At 32.6% G+C, this 25,332-nt stretch overlaps 5 protein-coding genes across 8 annotated transcripts; 1 reads left to right on the forward strand and 4 right to left on the reverse strand.

Annotated features, from left to right (window-relative positions):
- On the reverse strand, positions 1-7,307 carry LOC114179914 (AMSH-like ubiquitin thioesterase 1). The gene is made up of 14 exons (XM_028066414.1): positions 6,991-7,307; positions 5,819-5,883; positions 5,589-5,664; positions 5,327-5,509; positions 5,042-5,136; positions 4,704-4,809; positions 4,588-4,634; positions 3,897-4,227; positions 2,779-2,868; positions 2,342-2,404; positions 2,189-2,263; positions 2,034-2,096; positions 1,494-1,546; positions 1-460 (listed from the first exon to the last, which is right to left on the reverse strand). Exons 1-14 carry the CDS (start codon positions 7,099-7,101, stop codon positions 286-288), a joined length of 1,533 nt encoding a protein of 510 aa, XP_027922215.1. The 5' UTR covers positions 7,102-7,307; the 3' UTR covers positions 1-285.
- Positions 7,308-8,221: 914 nt separating this feature from the next.
- On the reverse strand, positions 8,222-11,487 carry LOC114176740 (putative calcium-transporting ATPase 13, plasma membrane-type). Its single transcript, XM_028061873.1, has one exon. The coding sequence runs from the start codon at positions 11,405-11,407 to the stop codon at positions 8,420-8,422; it is 2,988 nt and encodes a 995-aa protein (XP_027917674.1). The 5' UTR covers positions 11,408-11,487; the 3' UTR covers positions 8,222-8,419.
- Positions 11,488-14,795: 3,308 nt separating this feature from the next.
- On the forward strand, positions 14,796-17,821 carry LOC114177273. 3 transcript variants are annotated; one of them, XM_028062549.1, is made up of 9 exons: positions 14,796-15,165; positions 15,698-15,793; positions 16,209-16,293; positions 16,591-16,712; positions 16,967-16,991; positions 17,091-17,174; positions 17,263-17,292; positions 17,385-17,490; positions 17,653-17,821. In XM_028062549.1, exons 1-9 carry the CDS (start codon positions 15,073-15,075, stop codon positions 17,699-17,701), a joined length of 690 nt encoding a protein of 229 aa, XP_027918350.1. In that variant the 5' UTR covers positions 14,796-15,072; the 3' UTR covers positions 17,702-17,821. The 3 variants fall into 3 exon arrangements, with proteins under 3 accessions (XP_027918350.1, XP_027918349.1, XP_027918351.1); XM_028062548.1 differs by having other exon boundaries at positions 17,618-17,818; XM_028062550.1 differs by having other exon boundaries at positions 14,796-15,117; positions 17,618-17,818.
- Positions 17,822-19,245: 1,424 nt separating this feature from the next.
- Positions 19,246-21,308, reverse strand: LOC114175709 (40S ribosomal protein S7). 2 transcript variants are annotated; one of them, XM_028060495.1, is made up of 6 exons: positions 21,190-21,308; positions 20,684-20,766; positions 20,534-20,607; positions 20,323-20,446; positions 19,747-19,929; positions 19,246-19,587 (listed from the first exon to the last, which is right to left on the reverse strand). In XM_028060495.1, the coding sequence occupies exons 2-6, from the start codon at positions 20,756-20,758 to the stop codon at positions 19,468-19,470; spliced, it is 576 nt and encodes a 191-aa protein (XP_027916296.1). In that variant the 5' UTR covers positions 20,759-20,766; positions 21,190-21,308; the 3' UTR covers positions 19,246-19,467. The 2 variants fall into 2 exon arrangements, with proteins under 2 accessions (XP_027916296.1, XP_027916295.1); XM_028060494.1 differs by having other exon boundaries at positions 21,185-21,308.
- A 2,586-nt stretch (positions 21,309-23,894) lies between these two features.
- On the reverse strand, positions 23,895-25,151 carry LOC114177445. Its single transcript, XM_028062783.1, has one exon. It carries the CDS (start codon positions 24,929-24,931, stop codon positions 24,026-24,028), a length of 906 nt encoding a protein of 301 aa, XP_027918584.1. The 5' UTR covers positions 24,932-25,151; the 3' UTR covers positions 23,895-24,025.
- Between the last annotated feature and the right edge of the window lie 181 nt (positions 25,152-25,332).

Here is a 25,332-nt window from a genome sequence, read left to right on the forward strand (position 1 = left end):
TTTATAGTTCATTCACCCCCTATATTGGAGCTCCTTACTACTACTAGGTACATTTGATTGATGCCAATATAATACAGTATGAGTTTAACAGTCACAAATATCCTAAATGCAATATATAACAAAATAATGAGCGTGCAGGAATCCATTGGTGAATAGTTCCAATCTTTTTACAGGCACATGGAGACATGAATGCATTATAATGGTGTTCTTATCTTGTGAAGTTATGGTAATATGAACAATTAGATGGCCATTGTAGTTCACCCATAAAGAAAAACATACTACTTGTCATCGAAGATCAATGACATCAAATTTTAAATCTGGGTTCATGTAAACATCTGTGCATGTATCGTAAATGGGACCACCATCAGGAGGCTGATTGTGTGGATGAAAGCCACGTTGCTGGCACTGTCTTATGACCGACATTCCACCTGGGGTTGTCAACCGAAAAATGCCATGGCTTCTGTACATGTAAACAGGTAAGAGTCATTTCAAAATACACAATCTTTCGGCCACCCAAATTCAGTACCTTTTTTATATGTAAATCTGAAAATATTCCAGCAAGAATAATAAATAGCTGACGTAGGAGAAGCACAGCCAAGAGGAAACCATCATATTTACATTTTTATCTTTTATATATTTTTCCTGACAGCTAAAGTGAAAATGGCTTTAAGAATTATTTATCATCACAACGTTCCTACCAAATTCAAAGGCTGTGATAGTGAATGATGGACAAGTAAATTGTAGGAGTGGAAGAAATGAGGACGTTAAAACGGATGCGTGATTACACAAGACATTATACAAATTGATTGTGTACATGAAGAGATTGGTGTAACATCAATGGAGGAAAATATGACAGAAAATCAATTAAGGTGGTTTGGCCACAGGGCACCAGCGGGGAGGGTAGAGTAGAGTGGATTGTATGATTTTAAGTCTTCTGAAGAGGAAAAGAAAGGAAACCAAGAAGAATCATCAGGTATACAACATCTTCGAAACTTTAGGCATTACTTCCGCATACGGATTTTATTGAATTTAAACTAGACATTTATCCCCTTAGTGAAAAGAAAGAAAAAAAAAAAAACTATGTACAAGAACTAATATGTACCAATAGGGCATATAAGGACCAAAACTTGAGGGTTTTATTTTATATATATAGAGGCTACTACTTAAATGAGTGTCATCTATACTAAAGACCAAATGATTCGGTCAAACCATTGAAAAAAAAAAAGAATTATGTACAAAGTGAGTTATATAAACATTTTCCTATGAGATTACCGATCACTTAACAATGAGAGATACGAGGATTTGAAGCCAAGTCATGCAGTTATTATAAATAAAAGATAACTTCGTAGGACAAATAGCATTAGTCTTAACTGTCAAGGCAGCATTATGCTTGATAGTTATATTTCAAATTTGTCTCAAACTTAATTTTTAATTGGATATCCTTCTTTGCCCTTTTCCCACATGAAGACAGACATTTTTAGACACGATGTTACCTTGAACTGTCTGTTGGTGCCATGACTATTGCAACAGCTTCTGGCAGCATAATCTATAGAGACAAGCATTTGCATAAGATGCAAAGAATATAAGAAAACACCACAAAAATAAAATGTACTCAGCTTGATTAGTAATTGAAAGCACAACAAATATGTATGTGTAAGACACGGGCCTCTAGAGCACTACAAATAGTTCCGTGTTTAACAGAAACCATAGAAGAATAAATTTTAGCAAAATCACCAAATTTCTAGGAGATCGATATCAAAGCAAGATGCGCTAGAAACAGATTTTTCAGGTACATTGTAAATTGTACACCGTATATGAAATTATACGTTTACACTCAAATATATGTTAGATAGTAAAGATGTAAAACTGAATCTAGAATGAGTAGTTGCAAGTCTTCATGTATAAATTTCTACAGGAAATTTAATCTGGATAGCGTGTAAACCATTTCCTCATTTGCAAATAGCAGAAATATATTTCAAAGACCAAGGCAAACAAATCTCTACTAAAATTTAAGAAACCTCTCTTGAACTCACCTGATACGAGTAATGGGTATGTACATCAATTGATGACATGAAACAAGATTGTGTGGGATGTGTCTGGCAATGCAGAATTATATATCAGTGTTTGCAACATGGGAAGACAAGCAAATTAAATTATGCGAAGAATATGTATAGAAAACTGAACTCACGTGGATCCACCCTAGGGGGAAAAGAGATTGCTTATCCTGTACTTCAAATATCTCCTCTTCATTTGTAGCTTGGCACTGCTCCAAATGTAACAAATTTAAAACAAATAATTGGAAACGATATTACTCAAAAGGCTTGAGATGAATATTTCTTACAGAACTAGATGTTGCCTCCTGCTTTGGGATTATTAGAGCTGTAATATAAAATTTCCTGTTTTTCTGCAGATCAGTTGTATTAGCAAAATATTAATCAATATCTCACAATATCAGCTGGCAGATAGATCCAAAGTTAAAACCAATCACATTGGTGAAAATTTTACAGAACTCAGCATGAAAAAATATGTTATGTAGTGTGGATGCCCAAACACGCATGACTAAAAGACAAAGTCCACAAATTGTTGTTGCTATGGACTTAACACAAGTTTAAATTTCTTTTTGGTTGCTAGGAATCCAACAACAGGTTAATTTTGTTTCTAAGATGAACAGCATTTAATACAAATGGAAACTAATATGGAGTTGATAGGTCCCAAGCTAATCTTGGATCTATCCTTGCTTGTTGCTTCAAGTTCCAAAAAATATGTGAAATCACTTACAAGCAAACCTGCAAGAATACCACAAGTCTCTAAATTTTTGTCAGTGTTTGATTTGGCAAGCTCCATAAAACTCTTCATCATAGAAGTTGACTGCATATAGAAACAATTGTCAGGAAAATAGGGAATATACTACAACTGAGAATAGTTATTCCTCCCCAGAAATGTACCCAAAAAAAGTGGAGAGAGAGAAAATGGCGCATGCTGAATTCTGTGTTAAATTAAATCAAAGCATATATTTAAATTAAGGGTTATAGATACAAGAACATATAGTTTCTCTCAATCACGTAACATGTAATCCACCCTATTTACAATCCTATGTATGAAGATTGCTACACATAAAACTGGCTAATTGACCTCTCAATGACTAGGTAAACATTAACCAGACGATCATTTGAATTGACAAAGCTAGTAGTGATTCTCCCAACAAGATCTTCTCTTAAATAAGATTTTGTAGCCAATAATGGACGAAAACATCCGAATCACGAGATAAAAAGCCGTAAGAATAGCATCAGACCTAAAAATGATGAGGAACACTACCATGACACAAAAAGCATTCAAATTGTTTTGATTAGGTGTCTGTTTTTACATTAAGCTGCCTCATATTGTTTGAAGAAGAATATCATGCAAAGACATAAAATATTGAAATTGTTGAGACAAATATTCATAGGCATTAAAATTTCGTAGTGTAAAAGGGAACACCAAATTGAGCCTTGATTTTATATATAAAAGAGGAAAAAGAAAACAACTGAAAGTGATATTTCAGAAAGAATAATCACCCACAAAATTGACAAAAGTTTGACTACGTGTCAAGATATAATTAGGATCCTAAACATCAAAGTGAATTAAAGTAAAAGATTCATGACACGAGACAGCAACAGTGGTGGCTAGAAACCATAAAAAACATTGGGTAATAGAGATTCAGGGATATAGGGCCAAAAGCTAGAGTGGTTCCACCTGGTAAGCAAGGGTTATGGTTACTGAGTAATAAATTCCGTGTGTTTAAAAATGGAACATACATTTATATTAGGGCTTAAATATAAAGATAATATGTAACCTTCCCTATAAGAATTAAATTAGAAAACAAAAAGAAAGCATCAAAGAATGTTGTTAGTTCTTACAATGTGTAGTTGCAGAGGAGACTCGCCACGAACAATACTATCTGATGTTGGAATTTCTTTAATACATCCTTCCTCAATAACATGAGGTGACACTGCCGGAATCAAATCCTGTACTTCAGCAAGTACAGGTGGAGGAGAAGGCTGTCTGATAACTTGTATTGGAGTAGGGATTTCTGTTGCTTCAAAAGAGATAAGAGAAGGAGCTTCATCAGCACGCTTTTCCTGGAAGTTGTCACTCGGGGTAAGAAATGATTCTACATCTGATCTTTGTTGTTCTGAAATGCTATTATCTTTTTCACTCAGAGATCCATCTTCCGAGGGTTGCTGAAGGCTGTTTGTTCAGGCAGACAATCCAACGGGATGGATTTAGTTGATATAAAAAGTAAATAGATAAACAAGCTCAAGGTGCATCATGGGCAAAAACATTTCTTTTATGATTCAAAGTGGGGCACAAAGTAGGCCTTACAAGATCAAGAGGGAGGGGATAGGGGAATGGGAAAAAGGGTGATATCCCACTACTTGACCAACTGAACTAACTCAACGGACATCAAGGATGGTAACTTGAGAAGCATTTCACCAATCATCAAATCAAACCACTTTTTTGACTAAATTATCTAAACAAAGTACCATTATTTAAAAAGGCCAACAACATAAAAAAAAAATACTGCAGAAACTTAAAATAGGCCATAACCTTGGAATTTCAACTGGAGACAAATCTATGATGGTTGGATACCTGACCTACATCCAGATGGAACATTCAGAATGATCTTTGAACAGAATTGAAAAATAGCTAAACTCTAAGCATACCCCTTGATCACTTGCAGGTGGTCGCCACTGCCCTTTCAGTCCATTGGGACCAAGAATAGAATGTCTGGAAAGAGTTTCCTCCTTTGGACGTAGGAGACTTAGAGATCTGTAGAAAGCAAGCATAATCACTGGGTTGGTTGTCAAACAAAACAAAATCATCTAGCACTATCCACTTTCATATGCAAAGTCTAGTATGACAATCGTAGTAACTAAACAGATTATAAAACTTCCACATAGCTTCATGCGCGCAGAGAAAGTGGGTATCATTTTATGCAGCACTGATCACCGTCAGAAGGCAAAACATAAACGTAGGAAAAGTCCAAATGTTCAATACTTACAGTCTTCTCATATTTTCTTCCACAGGCCTTACACTAGAAAACTGCTGACCCCTTGGTCCATGATAAACAAACGCTCCTGTAGTTGGCACGATTGCCTGGTCACATACAAAAGAACATGGATACAGAAAATTCTTTGAAAGGGCGGTTGGAGAGCATACAAATCGCTAAAAAGCATTCACCCAAAAGAATAGATGTAATTGTGAGGAATGATTTTCATTGATAAGCTACAACCTTCAAAGCAGATTCTCAGACAAAAGAATGAAAAAAATTGCAGCAACATTTTACCTTTGTTCGATCATAGCTAGCCAAAGATTGCTTTTTCACTGGAGAAACCATCAAATTATTTGAATAACAATTTTCCAGCCCATTGTGGTGGTGGTATGCTCGCCTGCTGTTATTAAACTCATTGATCTTCTGTTGCACCTTTGGTTTCAATTTCTCCAGCTCATTCAAAGAATTTAACAATTTCTATGACAAGAACCTAAAAATTAAATTACATCCAAGAATGTGCAACACTTTATAGATAGAAGACAAGATGAAAGCTAACCTTTCTCAAAATTTCTTTCTTGATTTGTGGAGATGATCTATAATCTCGGTGACGTGGTATCGTCTCAGAGACCAAACTAACACCAACCAAGGGCAAAGACCTCAATTCAGTTTGATGACAAAGATAAGAAAAATAGAATATAATATTCTTCAACTACTCTAAACCAAATTATCTCAAAAGACAGTACAAGTCACTGAGTCAAATAATATACCGTGGGGCATCAATATTACCTAGAAAATCTTAGGAGCATGACATATAGATCGACAATATTGTTCTCTGCACGAAAGATATCAGCCTGCAATACCAAAACAAAAGAGCTGAGAGGTCATGCAAAGCAAATTGCAAAAATTATCGTAAAAATGAAACATTACCACTTTTTTGTTTCCAGATATTGAAAGGTATTAAAGCAAGACAATTAATTCGGAAGCGGAGAATAAAATCTAAAATGTCAGTACAAGCAATTAGCACTAAAAGAAAAAATATGTATAGTCAAACACTGAAATTATTAGTTGCAATGCTGCATGAACTTAATAGCATAATAGTTGGATAGTGAAATTCATACATGCAATTTGTTCATGTAACTCTTAATTAAGATCCTAACTATCTAGCACTTCTATATTCAAAAATGTATAAGAAAGGGTAATTACAGATATTTTCAACTGTTCATTTTTATGCAAAGGCAAGCACTTGCACAACATTATAGTTGCCCTTTGTTTGTGAGCAGTTGGTGCTGGGTTTGAATCCGAAAACAACCTCTTTGCATAATATGAAGGGGGAGATAGTGTACAGTGATACTCTCCGTTATCTTGGTTTCAAAAATGACCATTTGAGCACTGGTATGTTAGCTTCTCCGATAAACAGTTATCAGCTTAGCTATGCACACATGCAACATCAAATTGCATATTGGGTAGTTAGTTGCAACTGTAGGCACTGACTAGGAAGAATGTAGGCTTAAATCTATTAGTTCTATGCTTCTCTTGTAACTTTCTATCTTCCCCTATCCCTCTCTATCTTATAAATGCAAGTCGAACCTCTTGTATAAATAATATTTTCAGTTAATTAAATCAATAATTACAATGAGCTTCTACTATGAAACCCCTCTCCTCTAATTTGGGCTCTACGATTTGTGGCCACATCAAGGTAGTTTCACTTTCCTCGCCTCTCTATAAACAAATAACAGCAAAAACATGATGTTGAGTGTCAAGAATATAACCTAACATTCTTATAAATTTAAATGTAATAATATATCATAAATGAAAATTAAAAAATGGCGGCGAAAATTGCAATATCTCAGTGAACCCTATCTTTGCCTCGTCCTCCTCCCGTATATTCTTACAAAAGCAAATAAAATGCTACCAAAATCGTTGGTGTTCACATCATACGCCGTGTAACGGAGAAATACCTGTTTGAGGATATTATCCGCGATCCTGTAGTAGAATCGCAGAGCAAGTCGATTATCAACATCGAGTTTCTGCGTACTTGCAGCGATATTGATGGTCTCCGAAGACAACATCTCCCTTTTCCTTCCGCAGAATCAGAATTGAATTTGTTGTTGATGAAGCTATGCGTTTCACTGCAGACGCAGTTCCACTCTCAGTTTAGCTTCGCCGAGTCGTCGTCAATGGCGGCTTCGGAACACAAAAACAGATCAGCGGATGCCATGTCATTTTGGTTTCTCACGAGGGCAAAAATGGTAATTTTCAGTTACTATTCCGTTTTTTTTTTTTTGTTTAGTTTGTTTGATTTGACGACCTCACACCAACCTCGTTTTTGTTTTTAATTTATAAAGCCCACACAAGTTCATGAATAAGAGTTTTGAAGTTCTTTTCACATTTGTATAGTATTGTACAGTAACAATTAAAAGAAAGAAAAAAGAGACACAAGTAAATTCTGCTAAATTAGTGAATGCGTGTATTAACATAATATTCTAAAAATATAATAAATATCTAAAAGAAGCTCAACCATATAGTTTTGCCAACTAATGCCAATATTTGTAAAACTTAATGGGTTAAGATATTTGTTTAATAATCATTCCCTTAATTTTAATTAAATAAGTATCAAATTCTTGTTTATAAAACTATTATAATAACTAAATTTTATGTAATTTAATGGTTGTAGGAAGGTTTGGAGTAAGTCCCATAAGGAAAATGTTCATGAATTTTCTGTTACATATGAGAATGAATTACTAAAGTGTAAAATTAGAAATGATTCATAAAATCATTCGTATTAAGTGATGTATTTAATTGCCTTGAATTGTGGTATTTCATATACATAAATGAGGTTGAGATTTGGCTTTTGAGTCTAAAAAGGGTTAGACATTTCTCCCATTATATTTTCACAATATGGAGACATTTCCTCCCATAGTAGATAGGCTTTTCTTTCTTTATCAGCATAAAATACATAATGTAATTTATTATATTATGAAGATTTTTCTAACATTATTGTCATCTGTTAAATTCTACATTTTTTTACTAGTAACTATTATAATAAAACAGAGCACACAAACACTGAAAAATAAGTAACAAAGTTATACTTGCTTGCTTGGCCTACTACTACTCGTTAAAACATAGTTCCTACAATTCAAGTTATACTTGTTACAGTCCAAGGATTCACTAGGAACTGAGAAAAAAATCTGTCAGCAAAATCAAAATCCACTTGCATGAATAACAATGCTAAAATTTCTCCACACGTAGGCCCTTTAATTTTTAGAGCATTATATACAAATAAAGAAGTGAAAAAACAAACTATAAATAGCACTGCAATGTGCCATGCAAAAGGAAAAAAAAAAAAAAATCATGAAATCAAAATAACGTGCTTGCTTGCATGGCCTACTACTTCTTGCGAACAACTGGGATACACTTCACCAGCAGACCAATTGGCCAAGACAAAGCTCCAATGCTAACACAAACACCCCATTGCTCCCAACTCAATCTCTCAGTACTTGCAAACTTTTTCAGAAACTCAACCATCACTAGCTGAAGAACAATAGTTAGGCTCACAATTGCAATGAACAACCTATTCTTACCTAGTCCCTTAAATATGTTCTTCTTCTCCGGCTCCCTTGCATTGAACTCATTGAAGACTTGGCACAGGACAAAAGCATTGAAGATAATGGTGTTCTTCACCTTCTCAGTGACATCAAAGATTGATCTTCCCCTGAATTGTAAAACCAGCAACACCAGAACCTGGTACAATGCCTGTGAAATGAGGTTCCTCCACATAACTCTAGTTATGAGTGGCTCAACTCTACCTACAGGTGGCATCTTCATGAGATCATCAGTAGGTTCCTCAGTGGCTAAAGCCAAAGCTCCAAGGGTATCCATTATCAGGTTTACCCACAAAAGCTGCACTGCTGTGAGAGGCACTTTACCAGAAGAAACTGCAGCTACAAAGTTTATGACCAAGGCAGCTACATTAACTGTGAGCTGAAACTGAATGAACTTCTGAATGTTTTTGTACACACATCTTCCCCACCTGATTACTGTAACCACAGAAGAGAAATTGTCGTCAAGGATAACAATATCTGAGCTCTCCTTTGCCACTTCCGTGCCTTCTATTCCCATGGAAAGTCCAATATCTGCTTCTTTTAGAGCAGGTGCGTCATTTGTGCCATCACCTGTGACTGCCACCACATGACCCTTCTGCTTTAAACATTGAACCATCAGAAGCTTGTCAAATGGAGATGATCTCGCCATGACCCTGATTCTGTCAACCTTATCCATTCTTTCCTCATGCGAGTAATTTCTGAATTGAAACCCTTCCACCACAGCATCTCCATCCAATTCTTCACTAGGATCAAGAATCCCGCATTCAGAGGCTATGGCCTTCGCTGTGTGCACATTATCTCCCGTGATCATCTTGATCTGCATTCCAGCATTTCTACATGATTCAACTGCTGCTTCAACTCCAGGCCTACAAGGGTCTTTCAATCCAAGTATTCCCAACAGTGTTAGTTCTGTCTCTTCAAGCTTTTCACAGACCTTCCCCTTGGAGCTCTTTTGGGCAAAGGCAAGGCATCGCAAACTTTTGGTAGCCATGCCCTTCACAATGTTCTCGATCTGAACCCTTTCTTCATCATTAAAGATCATGATTTCCCCTGTTTGGTCATAATAACTTGAACACATACCCAATATCATCTCAGCAGCACCCTTCCAATGTGTAACAATCCTGTTGCTCCCTTTCTTCTCCCTCATCAAAATCCCACTTCTCTTTTTCTCAGAGTTAAACGTCTCCACATGAATGATTTCACAATGCTGCTTCACTACATCGATGTCCATCCCCAAATCCCCCACAGCCCAAGAAAGCAACGCTTTCTCAGTTGGACTACCTGAAATTTCTGGTTGCGAGGTTTGTGGGGTATTGTAAACGCTTCCTGCGGTATTCAACCCAATTCCTTCTTTCAATAATTGTACTAAACTCGGCGCCAAATGCGCACCTTCTGCTATTTCCTCCTTTCCCACCCAAACCTCAGTCACCTGCATCTCATTCATCGTAAGAGTACCAGTTTTATCAGTGCAGATTGTTGCTGCTGACCCCATTGTCTCACAAGCAGAGATTCTCCTAACCATGGCATTATCCCTCATCATTTTCTTCATGGAATAAGCCAGAGTCAAAGTAACAGCCAGAGGCAACCCTTCTGGAATAGCCACCACCACAATTGTCACAGCCGCTGCAACAATCCCCACAACCGCATTCATAACATCATCAAACTTTGTCTTCCTCCCGACGAATTCTCGGTTACCAAAATCATCTCTTGTACTTCCCGTGAAGTAACGTATCATAGATACCACCAAAACAAGCGCAGCCACCAACAGCCCAACCTTGCCGATAGCAGAAGTCAATTTATTAAGACGCCCTTGCAAAGGTGTCTCCTCATTAACCTCTCTCGCTATCGAACCCATCATTTCACCCCAGGCAGTGTTCATGCCCACAGAAGTGACAATCATGTATGCAAAACCATCACTGATCTTTGTGCCAGATAACAAGAAAGGGTTTGTCTCAGCGTTCACGTTCACGTGATCACTCTCCCCCGTCATGCTAGATTCGTCCACCTTCAACGAATACCCCTCCAGAAACACTCCATCAGCTGGAACCTGATCACCGATCTTCAGGTACGCAATGTCACCAACCACCACATCATAGATTGACACGCTTTGGCGTCGACCACCTCGTACTACTTCGACTCCTATGTTCTCACTCTCGGCAGAAAGCTTCCGGAACTGTCTAGATTGATTGAAGTTACTCACAGAAGACACAACAATGACGAGAATAACCGCCAATATGATGCTTCCTCCATCGTACCAGCCCTCCTTCCATCCATGCTGCTTGATCCCAAAGCCAAGAGAAAGCACAGCACATGCCAAAAGGATGATAATAGTGGTGTCCTTAAAAGATTCAAGAACAAAAGAAAAAAAACATTTAGATGGAGGTTTGGTGAACATGTTGACACCAAAGACACGTTTCCGGTGATCAAGATCGTCCTTGCTGTCGCTTACGCCGCGCTTGACATCGGTTTCAAGAAGTGAAGCGAGTTCCTTGGCGCCTCCAAATTGGGTGAGAGACTCGAGCGTCTTGTCCCTTACCATGCGACCGAGAAGTTTGGGATCAACGTCGAAGGGTTTCTCACGCGGGATATGCACGTGGTCTTGTTCAACATCAATGGCCAGATACGAGAATGAGCGCAAGAGCCTTGGAGTTTGAATGTTGAAAGCTTTGTTGGAGACTTGAAGAAGAGCCTTGACGAAAGTGATCGCATTCAAAGCCATTCTCCACCTCTTCTTGCATGTTATGGGGTACGTGCAGGGTTTGACCATGTTCATAACACTGTGGTCAAACAAGAAAAACCAGTGAGATTATGTCAAAACTCTCAGTGAGATTCAAGGATTTGAAGACGAAACAACAATGTGACCATCATGGGTAATTTATATGGGAATTATTATCATCAAAACGATGTTACTGATTATAAATTACGCGTAATTCGAGTTATTTCTTTGACCCTTCATCATATTTCAAATCTTCACCGGATTCCATTAAGTATCATAACGCGTTTTTACGTCGGTTAAATGCAGTGTTTTTCTTTCTTCACCTTACACATATATTACGCATAAAGAGCACGGTTTATATGTTTGCTTTGGTTTTCAATATTACTCATTTATCGTGATATATTGTGTTTAATTGGTTTTTATTTTTTCAGCAGTAATCTTATATCTATTCTTTTATTTTTGTTTTGAGTGTTTTAATTGCTAATATCGAATAAAAATGAATTATTTTACATTTTTAAGATATTATCCGCATTTATTTTTACTTCATTTTCCTCTGTTTTTCTTTTTATATGACGATTAAGTTTCTTTTACAGAAATAAAAAATATAATAAATTTTCTTCATTTTGAACAAACAGTTATTAATTTTTATATATTAAAAAAATTTACTTTCTTTACTTAAAAAATCAACTTAAAATTTAGATAAAATAACCAATATTGTCCTAGATTTTAAAGCAGATAGAAATACAAGTTTAAGACGTTTAAAAAAACGAAAAATATACGTTTTTAATTAGTATAAAATTAAATTTATCAGAGAGGAATATTTAAGCTGTATTTAAAAAAAATGTATTTTCACTCCTCTCCTCTAATTAAGTCAGGGTTAAGAAACGATTGAAATTTGAGCAAAGAAAATATAGTGATAAATATCAAATCAAATTAATGCACAATAAGATTTTGAATTTGTAATAATATCTTAATATATATCAATAGGAAAATATAGCATTCTTTTTTTAATTTGTATTTTCATTTAGCATTATATTTGAAATCATGTATATCTCTCTCAAGTCCCTTGCATTTTCCCTCCATTTCTTCAAGGTAAAGGGATTGAGAAGCGATTCTAATTAATGAAGAAAAGAAAAAATAAAAGCCTTTTGAATTTATAATTTTTTTATAATCTTTTTTTCTGTTAGCATATTCTTTTGCTTCTGCTTGTTAGCACTTTTCGCTAGACTTTTGTTATCATTTTAAAATTTACAGATTTATAAATATTGTTTATATTATGTTTCCTTTAATAAAAGTATTTTTGCAACATTTATTTTATTAACAATTGGCAAGTAGTTATAAAAATACGAATATATGAATTGATAAGAAGCTTTTTTTAAATATTATATCATATTATAATATCAAAATATTAATTCCTCGTAGTTAAAATTAAAATTTTATACGATATATGCGCAATATATGTTGTTTTTATTATTATTATAGATATTCTCAGTTATTTACTATTTTTGCAGTAAAAGTCATTACATATATATACGAACTTTAATAAAAAATTAAATCTGAATGTAACCATAAATTTTTAAATAAATATTAAATTGCAATATGTTTCTTAAATAAAATGAAAAGGTCCTTATTTTTAAAACTGAAAACTACATTATATCATAGTGGTACAAGTCGAGTCGATGACAACTTTACTCCGGCAAAAATATGGTGTTAACAATAAATATAGGTTTGTAATTTGCTTACTTAAAATTTTATTTTATAATTAAATCATCAAATTATTAAATACTTATTTTACATATATAAAAACAATAGTATTAATTATAAATTTAAAAGTTTATAAAAGCAGTTATAGTCCATCGACCAGTCAACATTTACAAGGTGCCATTGAAACTTACTCAAAATAAAGTTTTTATATTTAATATCAATGCAAATAACAGATTAATTAATTAATTTGATTATATATATATATATATATATATATATATATATATATATATATATATATATATATATATTGTAAAGTTATTATATTTTTAATTGTGAAAATAATCAATTGTACTCATTATTCTCATATAGATGTCAAAAAAATTGATCGGTGTAATCGGTATATATATTTTTTATACAACATTTTAATGGGATGGATACTAATATCATAGTATTTATATTTTGGAATATATGTTTCTGAAGTCTAATTTCCAAAATACCTTTATATATACTAGCGTAACACAACTAATATCATAGTATTTATATTTTGGAATATATGTTTCTGAAGTCTAATTTCCAAAATACCTTTATATATACTAGCGTAACACAGGCGCTATCGCGCCTATGTGTATGTATTTTTTAAATATAATTTATATATATATATATATATATATATATATATATATATATATATATATTAAAAATAAAGTGAAATATATCAGAACAAATAAAAAAATAACTATTGATAAATAAAAAAGAAGAGAAGAAGTAGAAACATCTGATTTTATAAAAAGTTTGTAAAAATAACGGTCAATTTTTAAAAATTTAATAAATTATTATATTTAAAGGGTAAAATCGGTATTTTGAAAAGTGGACACAAAAAGGGGAATCCCCTTTATATATTGTTATATATATATATATATATATATATATATATATATATATATATATATATATATATATATATATATATATATATATATATATATATATATATATATATATATATAATTACAAAATTCTTAATTAAAAAAATTGTTTTTAAATACGAATTTAAATCGGATACAAATTTAAATAAGTACACATTTAACTAAATGGTGAATATATTAAGGAGGACTAGTATGTGTATCCTCTTCATGCAATTGACATCTCATTCTTATTATATATAACTAACGAATATACAGGCATTGTCGTATATGTGTGTTTGTATTTTTTAATTTTCATAAAATTTGAGTTAAAATCAATAATAAATATATAATTAATTTTTAAAATAGTTGTTAAATATAAAATTAAAAAAACAAGATATGTACAAAAAAAAATTAAATAATGATTTAAGACAAAAGAAGTTTTTACAATAATAACTAAAAGTAAATTATTTATAAAATAATTAATTTTTAAAATAATTAAGAGCAAAAAGTAGTATTATGAGATGAAGACATAAAATAGGAAATGTCTTTATCTATCGTTATAGATTAGATATTCTAAAAGACTATAGTATTTTGATACTACCTTTTTTTTTTTACTATCATTTAATGTTATCCTCACTATTATTTACTTTTTCTTTCTTCTAAAAATATAAAAGTTAGTTTTTTAATACTATTTTATCTTTATATAAGTTGTCAAAATGTTCGTCAAATAAGATTTTTCTTCTTCTAAATTATTTTTATTAAATTAAAAATTTTAATATGTGTTATATCTATTTAAGAAAGAGAAGTGAACTTGTGCTGAAAAGTGAAAGAAGTCTGACACAAAAGGTTTGACAGAGTCTGTTGTATACTGCTACTTATCTCTGGTATCCACCAATACTTGAGCAGAGAAGAAGCAACGTGATTGAGAGTGTTACAAATTTCTAATTTTGATCCAAACCCAGCCTCATTCAGATGTCACCAACTTCATTGGGAAGATTGAAGAAAACAAATCAATCATCTCTTTTATGACTGCATTGTTATTTTGCAGATCCCAATAACCATAACTACAACTTTCATTCATTCATTCATTCTTTCTTGCAATTTTACTTGATGAAACCCAACTGGGAGCTCAACAACTGCTGCAACCACGAACAGGTGGTGTTTCTGGTCACTGTCGGTGTCTGCACTGTCGTTATACTTGCAGTATGTACCCCTCTCCTCTCCCACCTTTCTTTTCCTCTTTGCATTGGATCCACTAAACATACCCAACTCCTCGTAAGACCCAAGTTGGGAACTTTATTTCTTTTGGGTAAGATCTTTTCTGACATTGTGCTGCTTTTGAAACAAAATCAAATGCCATTTTGTAAATGGGTATATTCTGGTGCTGCCTTTCTAAATTTGAATTGCTATTTCCAAAGTCAACGATTCAAGCTTACCAGGAATGTTCTTTTCCCTTACTATCGTAAATTGCTTCAGCTAAGCATAATTAAGATCGGTTATGGATAAACTCTCCTAATTCTGCATGTTTATTCCTATTGCAATGCCTGAATCTGAATAGTTGGTTATGTGCTTTTATTAATGTAACATTCACTCAAGTATTCTCCATCTATTGAATGGAGTTTGTAATTGTATCAAAACTCCTGATATGTTAGTATTGTAATAAATGCTGTGTATAATAGTATGTTACCTATGTTTTCGTTGTAAACCCCTTTTTTATAATTCCTACATTTTGCAGCTATGGAGAACAGTCATACTCAGACCCTTTAAGCTTGTTACAGTATTTCTTCACGAGGCAAGCCATGCAATTGCTTGTAAACTCACTTGCGGTCATGTAAGAGTTTAATATTGGTGCTTTATTTGTTCGATTAACATTTCTGTGTTGATTAAGTACTGAAAGAGAACATAATTTTTGTTTTGGTTTATTATTCGACCAGATTTTTAGTGTACATTTTGATCTATCTGTCTCAAATATCTCTTGTTTTTAAGATTTCCGATTCCCTCGTCTGATGTTACAACACTCTTCTTCCTCTCTTTCAATTTTCCTTATTTGCTAATCAAATGAGTATACCATATTACCATCACTTCGCAATAATTTATACTCACATTGTGTTGTATAGTTTGGTATCAAAAATACCAGTTATGGATATTCTATACCATTGTAATCTTCTTTTGCTTCTGAAAATCAGAAAAGTATATCCTTTTCAGTAAGAATAGCTAAGCACCCTTGACTTCACATTTAATTGCAGGTAGAAGGAATACAGGTTCATGCTGATGAAGGTGGAACAACACAAACACGTGGAGGCGTATATTGGTTAATCTTGCCAGCTGGATGTATTGTCTAAAATTTTTGCTTATAAATTTTAGTTTTTTTACCTTGACATGTATGTTAATTTAATTTGCAGCTATGATGCAACAGATAAACATATATAATAGCATTCTAAATTATCAAATCTATTCTCATAAATGTGATCGTTTCTGTTCTTATTGCTTATCATCTACAGCGTAGCAGTAAATGTTCATAGCCTGCTTATAGCTTTCGTAGAATACTGTCATCATTGCTATTAGTTTCTGTGAATATTTTGTTTCATTTCATCTTATTTGTTTTTTATCCTTGTGTTGTTGATTCAGATATTGGTTCATCTTTCTGGGGCATGGTATTGATACTTGCATCGACAAAACTTCTTACTGCCAGAATAGCTGCTGGTTGTTTTATTGCTGCTCTTCTTATTGTCCTCTTCGTTGCAAAAAACGTAGGTGATGGACACTGGCCACTTATTTTAACCCTGACCTTTCTCCTTTCATGCTACAATGTCTATTCAGAATATGAAAATTTAGAAACAGATTGAACAGTTTCATTCAGTAATAAAATACTTGCATCTCTATGCCAGTGTGTGACAAGTGGAACTATTTTTTCTGAGATAGTGAGATGATTTTGATCCATTGTACTATCTCTGCCTTATATTATGACTGACCCTTTATTCTTAATCTGCAATTCTGCATGCAGTGGACTCTTCGGGGACTTTGTATTGGTATGTTATGTGTCTTCATACTAAAGTTCTATGAGTTACAAATAATGAATGTATAATCTGTTTTTCAACATATTTTATGTTTGGATATTGAGGTCTCAGGATTTATAGTGTTCCTTGGGGTGATATGGATTCTGCAAGAGACAACCAAAGTTCGAATATTGCGGTACATTATTTTGTTCATAGGTAAATACGGTAGCAATCTTTTGTCTTGAACATACTTTGATCCTTTTCAATGAAAACATATTTACTTATTTTCAAAATCAAAATGCAGGTGTAATGAATAGCTTGTTTTCTGTATACGGTATGTTTTTGGAAATAAAGAATTAATGTGATTTAGTGTGACATATACCTTCTGTATGGAATATTAAAATGCCCTTTAACATGACATTGCAGATATCTACGACGATCTGATTTCCCGAAGAGTAAATTCTAGTGATGCAGAAAAGTTTGCAGAAGTGTGCCCTTGTCCTTGTACTGGTGTTGGATGGGGAGTTATTTGGTGAGTATATCTTATTGCTGTGTTGTTTATGCAAAAAAAAAGGTTGTTGAACTCACTGGTAAACTGAAACTGAAATCACATTTACAGTGTTGTGTTTTATTTAACCAATTCTTAACTCTTTGTGCAGGGGTTTAATATCTTTTATATTTCTTTGTGGAGCAGTGTATCTGGGTGCTGTGATCTTGTCATGACTGCACTTGTCCTTAGTTGATGAGTAATGCCTTCCATTTTAATCCTTTTTGGATTTCTTTTATGTGCAAATGCAGGAACAAACATTCCTGCTTCAAGTTCTATTACCACTGAAATGTTATTTATGATCAATAATATATATATATTTCACATTTAGTTTTTATTTTTATCTCTCTTCTTATCACCTCGTATATAAATCTATCAATTTTATTATATATGTTAAGTGTTGGTCAATTTTTTTGTATTCATAAATCATTTTTGGTCATTTATATGGAGACACAGTCCCAAAAGAATCCTTTAGCAGTATGACTTCATTCATAATCATATATCGAAGGTGATCAATTATAAGGTAAAAACGTCGAATATGTTGGAGAAAAACATATTTTTATAAAATTAAAGTAATTTATGCATGATTTATAAGTGATTTTTTTCAGAAATTAATCCAAAATTGCTTTTATAATTTGGTTTCCTTATGATTTAATTTCAATTCTGTTTATTTGTTTTCATTTTTTAGTGCACCACAAGTAATTTTGATAAATTATAATTAGTATGAAAAAATAGAGATGGTTTGGGTACCCATTTCCCAAAACTAATTCATAGCTTGGGTTAGAAACATGACATAAGTAAAAAATATTAACTCTTCGTTTTAATTAACAATTGACGATGCATAAGTATTTAATAAAATGATCTATGAATTACAATTTAACTACAGGAAATCTAACAAGATTGAATATATAGATAAATTAACTGAAATTTGAGTGTTAGAAGATTTGCCAGATTTTAAACTTTAGTTCTTGTCATCAACCTAATCCACTTCACTGGTAATGATTCACTACTTTTTATGAATGAATTTAATGCATTTATTGCAATTGCAATATATTCAAAACGAATTTATTCAAACGACCTATTTATGAAAGTGAAAATCAAAATAAAAACTTACAATATCAAACAAATTAATTAATTTAATTAATTGATTATTTAAATTATTTAAATAATAATATCTTATCTTAATAAGACAAACTAAAGTATCAAGTATATAATATTAAGAAGAATAAATAATCATAATCATAATATAGACAACAATAAAAAGGTGGTGTTAATGTATTACACTTTACGTCACCTCCAATCGAATTTCATTTCATTGACTCTTTGAATTAAATAAATTAATTCTAAATAAACCACATTCCGAAAAATTAACTTTACTTAACCCACTCTAACTTACAAATTGACTAGAGGATTCGTACTTTGACAACCCTAACTATTGAGTTATAGAGAATAATAAGAAATTAATTTTTTCTTTCTTCTGAAAACTAAATTGATCTTACCTTTAAGAAGCAATTAATTTATTTAAAACGTATATTTTTAAGCAATTTTCTGACAACTAAAAAGTAAAACAAGTAAACAACAAAGCAAATTGATCTTACCTTTGTATTGATACAATTCGAAATAACGACGATATTTTACCGTAATACAAATTCCCAAATCGTCATTTTAGCAAACATTTTCGGTCGCAGAATTATTTATGTTCATAAAATACGGCTAAAGAACGAAAAATCGCACTCAAAATATAAATTCAGTTTGTTCTTCCAATAAACCACATGAAAAAGATTCACTTCCAGAGGAAACCATAATTAAAGGTTTCGAATCAAATGAACTTCAGAATTATAATTATAATAAAGCTCAAAACTACATCGAAGAAGCCATAAATAGTACTTTGAAAAATCCCAAAACGAAAGTCAATTTGTCACCAAAATTTTAACCAGCATACTCCATATGCAATTAATAAAACTAAGCCTCTGTGGCAGGATACTCAAAGACAACATCTTTGCCCGAAAGCTTCCTGTACACTGCAGCAAATGTCTCCAACTTGTATTCAGTGTTGTTTCTCTCCTTCGGGTCCAAGAAAACCTACAAAACCATTGAATCAGACAAATTAAGCAGGCACCAACAAAAATTAGAAGATGGATACTCAATTCCATCACTAACAAAACACTTCATAGAAACCTTTTACAACTCTATTTGAATAGGAAAGTAACTCGGAGAAGTGGCAATAAGAGCTATGTATACCTTCATGATCTTGGATCCATCAATTCTATACCTCACACGCTTTCCAACGATCTCAGCAGGCAATACAACATCCTCCAGCATTGCTTCATGAACAGCAGTAAGAGTTCTGCTGCGTGGACGCTGAACAGCAGAGCCCTTCTTTGGTGGCCTCAAAATCCTCCGGGTGGCAACCAAGATAACATCCTTCAAGTTTTAATCAAATTAAAGAGGATCAATAAAAAATTAAAAACATGATATAAAAAAGAAAGATAAATGAACATCTTCAAGAAGCATTCCATGAAGGAAAATTCAAGCCTATTACACCGAAAAAAATTGGGCAGATTGCACTCAATTCTCAGGGATGATTAAGAACTGATGAGAACATGTTCTACTCTAACACAGGTGAATCAATCTCCTAATGCGGACTGCAACTTTTTTATTTCATTAGCATGAAGCAATTAGTAGACATTTTTTAAGAAACAATTTCTCCTATTGTAGTTGATTCTCCTATTTTTTAATAAAGAGAAAAAAATATTATCAAATGTATTCTAAATTAAGAATACTAAAATCATACGAAAGCAAAAATATGCTACATACCTTCCCACTAAATTTCTTCTCAAGTTCCCTTACAAGCCTAACATGAATCTTGCGGAACCCTTTCCTTAATCTGTATGGAACATGAATGACAACAGCCTTGCGGTTCCCAGAAACATCAATTTGGCTGCAGATAGTAAAGCGCCATTTACAAGTCAGAGAGAAAACCAATTAACATTTCTAACAAACACAGATGTATAGTGGGGATGCTTACATGGCTGAATTAATGTAGAGATCCTTAAGATCACTTTTAAGCTCCTGGTTGGTGTTTTCCAAATCAAACAATGCCTGCACAAAAACAAATTAACACAATTAGATATAAGTGCCATTGAACAGCAACAATCGATAACGACTAATATGTTACCTGCCCAACTGACTCTTCAAACTCAGTTGGCTCGGCATCCTTATCCTTGTGGATTTTCTTCCTTGATGTATACATCTTCAAGACTATAGAAAACAACAAAACTTTAGTGTGGCTACACAAAATTAAGGATCGCTCACTTCCAAATAACCTAATAATTATTGTAGATGACTTGGAATTTCATACAAATAAAAGTCCTAGGCAAAAACATAATAGGTGTAGACATCAAATAGAACGTTCCCTAAATAATTTCAATTTACAGAGAACATAAAGATTTCAAGAAACAAACCTAACCCCAATCAGTAAAAATGAAAACAGCAATTTCTAACTGTTTAACAACGCCCCAACTAAGGATTAACGCATTTTATTTGCAACCTCCGAATCATGGAATTCAAATTAACTAATACACTAAAATAAAAATGCGAAATTTTGCTCCGCTTTTCAGTGACTGTTAATCAGTATGCAGAATGCGTAAAGGAGGCAAATGGGTCTCCAGAGACATACCTTACCTGAAGAAGATGCAAACCCTCAGAGATCTGCGGCTAAGAGTAGGAATGCGAGTCTCTGTTGATTTCGCAGTGAAAGGAAAACCCTAGGGTTTGAGATGAGACGGTTTATAAGGAGTGAATGAACGACTGTGATTGGATTTTATGTACCCGTGGGCGGTCCATATTGCATGTTTTTTCTTGTTGGGCCTCACACTTTTTGTTATTGTCAAAATCTTTACTAATTACAACCTCAGTTTGTTATTAAAAGTACTTTCGCTAGAACTTTGTTTATTGACTAAAATATCCTTGATGTTTTGATCATTCATTTCATCAAAATACATGTTTTTATTAAATATCTCAGCAAAATAATTTTTAGAAAATACATAAAAAAGTAAGTTTTCCATTGCTCATTATACCGGATTTTGTCACCATTTCTTAATAGATATTATAAATAAATCTTTATTTGATATTATTTTGTGTATCTTTATATGATGAAGTGGACATAAACATAGGAGAAAGGATGAATAAAAAATAAATAAATAAATAAGGTGAAGATAGGAGTGATAAAATGGGTTAATTTGACCAATTTTGATTCAATTTATGTTCTATCAAAAATTTGTTAAGTCTGGTTGATCCGATAGACAAAAATGGATCACTAATGATAAATTGTTTGACACACCATGAATCCGTCACTTTTTTTTAATTTGATTCTAATTTTTTAAAGTATATATATATATATATAAATAAATAAATGAATATTAAAAACATATTTAATCATATAAAATACTTTCCAAACTTTTAATTGATTACTTAGTACTTTTAGTTGGATGAAATAAAATAATTATTACATTTACATCTTAAATTACTCTATTATAAATAATAATTGAAACTTAATTTATAAGTGTTAATAATTTAAATTCTATATTATTATATATTTACAATTTTGAAAAACATAATATATAAGAATTAATATTTTAAATTATATTTTATATAAAATTTTTAATTAAGAAAAAGACAGATCAAGAAGCAGGTCCATATCTTTATCCATCAAATTAATAAACTAGACGGATTGAATTGGAATTTTCAACTATGTGCTGAATGACTCACTTGTTTGGTCTTTTTATTTTGTCACCCCTAGTACTTTGAATGGGCTGAATGACTCACTTGTTGGGTCCTTTTTGTTTTGTCACCCTAGGTGAAGATAGATATAAATAAATAGAGTGAAGTAAAATTATTTTATTAAAAAAAATTAAAATACCTTATAATTTTAAAAGAATATATTGTTATTTATTTTATTATTATCCCTATTATGTATATACTGTTATTTACAACAATAATATAGGAAGGCAGATTTGGACTATAGGATAAGGTATGTTCATTCCCGGAGAGTAAGTACTATTCCTTAAAAAAGGAATATGAAGTTTTTCTTCTGTTTCCATCCACTAATTTGAAAAAGAAAATAGTTTTGTTAAGAAGATTATGTTTCATCTCACCATTTAAGATGTGTAAAAAAAAAGGTGAAAAGAAAAGTGAAAAATATGATAAAATATTTGTTTTCTCGTATTATACTACATAATTTACATAGTTTAAATCAATTATGAGAGCAACTTAATCTATAAATTATATTATATATGAAAATATATAATCGAATATGTTATACGTAATTACTTATATAATATATAATAATAATAATAATTTTATATAATAAAAACAATATTACATAAATATAATAATAAAATAAATAAATTTATATAGTAAAAAATAAAAATATTAATAATAATTTAAATAAACTCATATAACAACAAAATTAATAATAATAGTAATAAAAAATTAAAAATACCAATAACAAGTAAAATAAACTCATAAACTATTAATATTGTATAAAAATTAAAATTATAATAATAGTAACAGAAATAAAATCAGAAAACAGTACTAGTAAAAAGTAATAATAGTAGTAATAATAATAATCAAAATAAATTTAAGAATAAGTTTAATAATATTTTTTAGTTTAATAATAATACATAATTTTTATTCTTATCATAAAATAAGAATAAACGCACATGTGATAATGATTAAAATAAATTTAAATAGATAATTTCGGTAATTTATTAATATATATTTTTGTAAATTCATTTATCAATCAAATTAATTAAAAAATTTAGTAAAATTATACTTCCTTTTTTAAAGATGACAGTACATGTTTAGATGTGATGGTTCAGGTTTAGATACACTTAGATAATTTAACTCGTAAAAATATAAAAAATATAAATTAATTAATTAATATTTTAAATATTTACGGTATATTTTTAAAATATTATATATATATATATATATATATATATATATATATATATATGTATATATATAAAATATACTATAAATATTTTAAATATTAATTAAAAAATTAAAAAAATGTAGACAAAAGTGAGTTAGAACTTTGAATTCGTCTTCCAACGACCTCACCTCATTTTAGACTGGCTAACGACTAATGAGTTATTAGATATCAACATACATTCGTTCTTTTCTTTTCTTTCTTTCGATTCTTCTCTTTTCAAATCCAAACACATTTCATCTGTCAATTTTTTTCCAATGGGTAGGCTAGGCTCCACATCTTTTCAAAATAATTTCACTCTTTCCTATTTCTTTCTTCTGTGTGTTTCTTTCATTTTTCTATTCATTCCCATATAAACAAACACAGTTAATAAAGGTCAGATTGGGAGAAAAAAATCGATAAACACACAAATATACTACAGAAATGTTAAAAAACACATTTCCCGGTAGATTAAACAGTAACCAACTTCAATGTCTGAAATAGAAGAAACACATTTCGGAACGAAATGACATTCCTTAGATGAAGTCAGTTAAGAAGGTGCTGCACCCATTGGTCCAACACCTGAGGCGAACCATACCACGGTCTGGTCGCATCATCTGCACCAACAGGTGAGTGATAAACTCCATCCAAGAAAATGTTAAGCGCACCTTCCAGATGAGCCGATACCTCCGGCACAACACCATCACCCCACACTTCTGCTTCTCCACAAACCTGCTTGTATCCCTGCCCAACAAACCGAGCACGCAATGTCACTGCATTGGGTGCAGAGGGGGTGCCACTAGCAGAAGTTTCAGAAACAACCTGGGTGGAAACTGCAGGCCCAGTATCTGAATTGCGGAAAAATCGAGAGCCTTTGATGAACCTTCCCGCTACACATACATACTTGAGCTCAGGGGTGTAAACAGCTCTGGAGCAGTTGTGTTGAACATAGTGAAGGAGACCCCTTGTTTGATCAATAACCCCTTCCACGTCTTTCGGAGGTGGAAGATGAGGCGTTCCCAGAGTCAATAACAGGGATATGTCGGAACTCCCAAATTCTTCCATGTACACGCGAGCAAGCCATCCTCCGGCAGAGTGTCCGATCAATGAAACGGTTTCAGTTTCAGATCCATTTCCACTTTCCTTCGCTTCTTCGACAGCTTCCTCGATCCTATTCAAGTACCAATCCAGGACGGGCCTTGGTTGAAGAGTGCCACGCCAGTAGTTGGGGTCCACCAGACCGGCGGCGTTGCGGAGCCAATCCAGCCTCGAGACCTTCGCCACCACCGCGGAAACGCCGTACTTCTCACTCAGTGTTTGCTTCAAGCTCTGGTAGTCGCCGGAATTGTTCCCTAAGCCAGGTAGAATGACGGCGGGGCGATGGATGGAAACGGGGTTTGAGGAGGAGAGGAGTGGCGATGGATTCGAGCTCTGCAGAGAAGCCACATCCATTTCCTTCCACAAATTCAAATTCTCTCTGTCTTTTCTAATCAAACTTGTTCTGTTTCCATGAACGAATCAAGCAACCCACTAAGCGCACAGAATTAGCTCCATCTACAATTTGTGCATAATTATCTAACCCTGTTTATTACGATTAATGTTTTAAAAAGTACTGAATATTGTTAACGGAAATGCACCAAGTTGCAGCTTTCTCTCCACATAACAATGGCCAATGAGAAAAAAAATAACAATGAAGATTTCTTTTTTTTTTCTCATTGATAGAATATCTGTGGTCCAGATTTTAAGATGTGCGATGTACGAGCTCTTGGCTAGATGAGAAAATTAAGGTGAGAGTGCAGTGAGAGGAAGATATGATATGGAAATAAAGTAATATTTTAAATCTTTTGCACTTT

This window comes from Vigna unguiculata, chromosome 3 (assembly GCF_004118075.2).
Source record: "Vigna unguiculata cultivar IT97K-499-35 chromosome 3, ASM411807v1, whole genome shotgun sequence".
Lineage (NCBI taxonomy): Eukaryota > Viridiplantae > Streptophyta > Magnoliopsida > Fabales > Fabaceae > Vigna > Vigna unguiculata.